Raw genomic sequence first — 6,000 nt, 5'->3', positions numbered from 1 at the left:
CAACGACCCGTGGGCTCTCCCCCCTAACTACTGCTGATGTTACGATGCTCTGTTTATCAGGCGGGTGAGATTAGGAGAGAGAGAGGAGAGAGAGCGAGTGAGGAAAGAGGAGAGAGGAGAAAGGGGAGAGACGGTATGGATGGGATGGAAATACAGACAGAGAGAGATGAGCAGATGAACAAAAAGAGAGAGAGACAGGGAGAGGGAGAGATAAAAAAGAGAGGAAAGGAGGTTGAAAGAGTGAGAGATGGGGAGAGATAGGGGTGGGGAGAAAGTAAGAGTACTAAAAAAGTTTTTAAAACTTTGTACAAACAGGAAAACAGCAATATAGAGATACACATCTCTCACTTTATCTCTCTATTACACACACACACACACACTCTCTCACTGACACACACCTCCGTCTGCTGTGAGGACAAGGACCTCGGGGCTGGAGATGTTGTGGGCTCCGTTGAACACCTGGAGGGAGACCCTGTAGTGCGTGCTGGGCCGCAGGTCGCCTATCACCATGGAGACGACCCCTGGGGGAGAGGTCAAAGTTCGCTCCTCAAGATCGGAGGAGATGACCGTGACTGTGTGGAGCTCCACTCTGCCCTGAAGGTCCTGTAAAGCTGAGAGAGAGAGAGAGAGAGAGAGAGAGAGAGAGAGAGAGAGATAGAGACAACAGGAGAAAGAGGAGGAATTGGACAGACAGATGTTACACCTATAGTACCCCTATGTTACCCCTCCCCTAACATGCAAAGGGACTGTTCTGCCATCATGTGTGTTATTTTCTGTGTTCTTTTGGTCAACCTGAGATAATATGGAGATGTCTGCTCTCCATATTAAGTTACAGAAGGGATACACATTATATCAGGTGAAAAAGGGCCTGGTATAATGTGTATCCCCTCTGTAACTTTTACTGGAACTTTGGAAAACACTGTTGATTAATCCACAATACTAAACGACGCATTAAACAATTCACACGTCGCCTTAATGTAACAGACAAATAAACGTATTTATGTAGATAAATGAGTCCTTTGTTACTATGGAAAACCCTGTTGAGTCTTCCACGTCGCTATTTGTTCCATTTAATTGGTGAATTCGAAGTGCAGCAGTTAAACTCTGCTTCTCTGAATGCACGCGCGCTCCCGCGGCCAGGGGATGCAAATCCTGGCGGGGATAAATGCCTTGGCACGACACCGGTGTGCACGTGCAGTAACATGACCCAGCAGCACACTATACTAACAGTATTTTTGACAAAATTATTTGTCTTGTGTTTTATTATGATCATAATCATGATCAACTAATCACAACATCATTCAATGATCATGAAAATTCAAATTAGCATATTGATGATGCATTCACTTCATAAATTATGAGGCATTGCTTTCCCCGACACAAAAGTAGATACGCTGCTTTTAAAAAGTAAAAAGTATTGGTATTGGCAATACTGGCCCTGTATTTACTTGGTATCGGATCTATACCAAATTTTGCAGTATCGCACACCCCTAACATCAATACATAATACATTTGACGTTTAGAAACGTAGAAAATATTTTTCAAACCATTAGAAACCTTTTTTTCAAACCTTTTAAAAATATATATGTTTTCACCAACTTTTTTTCAACCTTTCAAAACTTTTTTCAAACCTTTAGAAACTTTTTTAATACAGCCACACCACATCACACCTAACTTAACTTAATTCTCATTCTCTCTCTCGTTACTCTCGCTCTCTCTCACTCTTTTGCTCCCTCTTCCCCTATACTTGTATCCCTCCCTCCCTCGCTCCTCCCTCCCTCCATCCACGTCTCCAGAGCCAGGTACAGGACTGTGTTCTGTGGTGCTGGTTCTTACAAGGCTCGGTCCAGTTGACCAGGACATGGGTGTGGTTAAGAGGCCAGGCGGAGAGGGCGGGGGGACGGAGGGGCACTCCTGCCTGGGTCACCCCTGTCACCTCCTCCCCTGAGCTGCTGCCCACCTGGTTGTGGACCACCAGCTGGTACTGGTACCAGGTAAACCTGCCACACAAACGCAAACACACACACACACACGCAAACACAGCACAGAGTTAAAAAAAAACACACATGAGATGGGAACATTCGAGGACAGCAGAGAAAGCCCATTGTGCTTTACCTATGAGTGTGTGCTGTAGTGTATGTGTGTGTGCGCATGTGTGCATAAACTAAAGCCAGCAAGGCTAGGTGGGATGAAGCCGTTTAGCAAGCAGAAGCACAAGTCTTCTGCCACAGTGAGATTAGCTACGGAAAAAAACAATTTAATTCTTCGGATATTTGCTTAATGTATCTTTGAGCAGCATTAAAAGATGGCATCAGAGCGCTGCAAAGCAGCCGGTTGTGCACACACACACACAGACACACACACACACAGACACACACACACACCAACACACACACAGCACCGGAGTTTGTTCTAGAGCTCATTTTGGGTAATCTCACCTGCTAAGGCCCTTATCTTCGTGGAACAATTCGGGGCCCGTGTACACAGAGAGCCAGAGATCTGGGCGGGCCGGCGGGGTCTGGGGGGGGCGCGGGGGGGCCAGGGGCTGCAGCATTCTACGTCTCCGCAACTCATAGCTTAGGGCACACACCGAATCACAGGGTTAATCACACATACACAAACACACATGCATACACACACTCACATGCACCCACAAACACATGCATACACCAGCACACACACATACACACAAAAGCACTACAAATGCAGCACACGCAAACACGCAAACACACTCAATCCTGATCCCCTCTCTCTTTCAACTATGGCCTTGTACTCACTGCATCACTCTATCCCTGTGTTCACTCTTTTTTTCATTCAGTTTTTGCCTCTATAAGTTAAGTCGCTTTTCTCCCTCTCTCTCTCTCTCTCTCTCTCTCTCTCTCTCTCTCTCTCTCTCTCTCTCTCTCTCTCGCTCTCTCTCTCTCTCTCTCTCTCTCTCTCTGTCTCTCTTCCCCCACCCTTCTTCCCACTCTTTCCCCGCTCTCCCCTCTCTCTCTCTCTCTCTCTCTCTCTCTCTTTAGTTTCTGCAGCCTTTGTGTTCTCTCTGCAGTGTGATGTTAATTTCAGTGTAATCAGAGTTGAGGGGCTTAATAGCAGCTTTTACCAGCCCACTTACACAAACACGCGTCAGGGCTGGGACGCCAAAGGAGAGACACTCATGAATGTTAATCGTCCGCCATGAAAAACACAGCTTTATTTAGGGCCTAATCGCCACAGAAACAGAACAGGATACAACAGTCTCAGTGCTTGATATTCACACCGAATGCGGGACAGATATAGAGAGAAAGAGAGAGAGACAGAGAGAGAAAGAGAGATTAATAGAGAGATAGAACAATAGAAAAGTAGAAGCAAAACAACGAGACATAGTAGCAAAAATCCTTTCTGAATCAGATTATCACTATTTAGAATCACACCATATGACACAGAAAAACAAAATGGCTGACCTGATGTTGGGTCCGCTGGGCCTGGAGGGTGGTTGCCAGGATATGGCCAAGAAGGACTCGCTGATTGGCACCACCACCAGCGGGCTCAGGCCCTGCGGCACTGTGGGTAATGTAGTCACCAGAGTGGGCGGGCTCTCGGTGCAGCCTCCAACATGGCCGCCACCAGAGGAGCAGGCCAGCACCGTCACACTGTAGTTGGTGTACGGAACCAGGTCGGTCACCGTGGCGATCAGGGCCGCTGCTTCAGTATGGGAGACACGAGGCTCTGGGAGTCGGATCTCGTAGCGGTCGATCTCTCCGTTCGCGATTAGTGGTGGAATCCATTTTACCTGAGACACACACACACACACCACAAAAACACTAAATTGACGAAGATACATATATCTGACACGGTACAATGAAAAGGGGCTCCTGTCGGCATTCGTCGTTTTTTTCGTTTTCATTTTCTTGCATATTATAAAAGTGTTGAAGAAGCCACTCAATACAATAAACAACATGTTTAGGATCACTAAATAAATGCTCAATTTGTTCTTGTTTGTTGTGCACAGGACACATTTTTCTTAGTTTGACCTAGTAAACCGTGAATAAATCTTTCAGGATGTTTTCGGAAGATGTGATTTGCACCAACAAGTATACAATACAAATATTCTGAATATTATTGTAGCACAGTCCACAGACAAACCACGTACCATCACACCTTTCCCCTACCCCCGACAAGGAGAAAGGGGGTTTTCCTCCTTTGTCCTTATCTCCAGAGCAGGAGCTTCAAAGCTTCTGGCCCAGCATGGGGTCAGAAAGTAGACCAAAATGGCCTTACAGTATGGAGACAAAGGATTTTAAGGAAGAACTAACTTTTCTGGATTTACAAACATATTCTCAAGGACTACATGGCTCATGGACACTATTTCAATGACAGTAGTTGATGTGTTATAATGTATGCTTTCCCTTTAATGCTGTGTTGACATAATTTGATGTTTTAATGTAACTTCCTTCCCTGTTATGATAAATCAGTCAATCTTGATATCAAAATGATTCTAATCTACAAACTAAACCATTTATTAATGTTGTATTGTTATATTTCGAAGTATAAGCAATACATGGACATTTGAAATAGCTGAACTCTGAAAAGTTATCAGCCACTTCACACCTAGGCAGATCTCAGGACGACGCCCAGGTGGGGGAAAACTGACCAATGAAAGAGGTCACCTTCACGGGGACCCCCCCTTTTCCTTTGGAGTATAAAACCCCCAAACGTACAATCACCCCCGCTTGTTCGTAGGATTAAACTGAAGTGCTAGCTACATTTCTAAACTTTCCTCTCAACCTGCAAATTCACTGAGCGCCCGGAACTTTGGCCAAAGATTCCGTTGTTCTATTTTCGTTGGACGATAACGAAACCATTGACTCTACCTTTCTTCAAACCGACAAAAGTAACTACGATTTGCAATATTTCTTACCTGTGACATATTGGCATGTTGTGATTAAATTGTTGATGTTTGATTGTATTTTACAAATGAGTTAGCTTAACCCTTGCTAAATCAGTTGCCCTTGCTCGTCCATTGTTCCCACAAAGGCCTATCTGTCCCCCTCTACCCCTCTCTCTCCCTCCCCCTTTTACACGCGCTCTACACAGCCATTGTGTTGCTCGCCCTCATTTGCATCCAGCCACTGTACTACTCTGACTAACCCATAACTTATCTGGTATTTGTTCATTATAATTACATTCTCCTAAATAAATCATTGTGTATAATATTCGCGTATCACTCACGTTATCTGATCTGCTCTACTTTCATAGAATTCACGACTCAAGATTAGACTGATTATTACGAAGGCTATTATTTAAATATTATTCAATAAGGTTTCCTCTATCCCTTTAACAATAAGAGGTGGTGCCCCCAAGAACTACATACTTTATTATAAATTAAGTATTGCTAATCTTAAACGAGCAAACCCCGCTACATATTGGAGCCCCGTGACAGGCTTTGAAACAGATTGAAATGAGCGATCTATAACGGAGATACATTTTCCGTCTGAAACCCACCCTCCCACCCTTTTGGTTAAATTAACGCTCCGTTGTATTTAACTATTCCCCCAGATAGCTACGGTTTTAAACACTGTTTGAATACTGTGCTGCGTACTCATTGAATTGGCTTTGTCGTGAACAATTGGCTATTTGTGTGTAACTAACTAGCTTCGGAAAAGCTAGACTTGAGCGGAGGTACGCGCGTGCGCAGTGACACTGCGACCCGTCTCATTTCATCTTGTGAAACAAAGGCAGCGCTTCTACATGAAGGCGTAAGAACCTTTTTATAGAGTCACAACACTACTATTTTGGTACCATACACGCTTCGGAAAGGTGTATTATAGTAGTGTTGGCCATTTGGGTTGAGTAAATCAACCAAGCAACTGATAAGTTGCCATTGTCTAGTTAGAGGTAGATAACAGACATTGATCAGTCCAAAAGGACTTTGATTTTGAAGGAGACTACGCAGCTCTCTACATTAAGCTATATGCTTCTACCTTGTTAAACAATTGGTAAATTGATTAACTTAGCTTT

General features: G+C 44.3%; 1 protein-coding gene across 1 annotated transcript in view; it reads right to left on the bottom strand.

The window, feature by feature from the left end:
- ush2a (Usher syndrome 2A (autosomal recessive, mild)) overlaps nucleotides 1-6,000 on the bottom strand; it is a 74,976-nt gene that overhangs the window by 46,604 nt on the left and 22,372 nt on the right. The window contains exons 7-10 of the mRNA XM_062447709.1: nucleotides 3,444-3,772; nucleotides 2,439-2,576; nucleotides 1,837-2,000; nucleotides 399-611 (exon numbers count right to left, since the gene is read on the bottom strand). Coding sequence (XP_062303693.1) covers nucleotides 399-611; nucleotides 1,837-2,000; nucleotides 2,439-2,576; nucleotides 3,444-3,772 — 844 coding nt within the window. The remainder of the gene's footprint in view (nucleotides 1-398; nucleotides 612-1,836; nucleotides 2,001-2,438; nucleotides 2,577-3,443; nucleotides 3,773-6,000) is intronic.

Source organism: Osmerus eperlanus, chromosome 21, assembly GCF_963692335.1.
Source record: "Osmerus eperlanus chromosome 21, fOsmEpe2.1, whole genome shotgun sequence".
In the NCBI taxonomy this organism is placed as follows: domain Eukaryota; kingdom Metazoa; phylum Chordata; class Actinopteri; order Osmeriformes; family Osmeridae; genus Osmerus; species Osmerus eperlanus.
The sequence above is the reverse complement of the archived record's forward strand: the minus strand, read 5'-3'. Positions and strand labels throughout refer to the sequence as shown.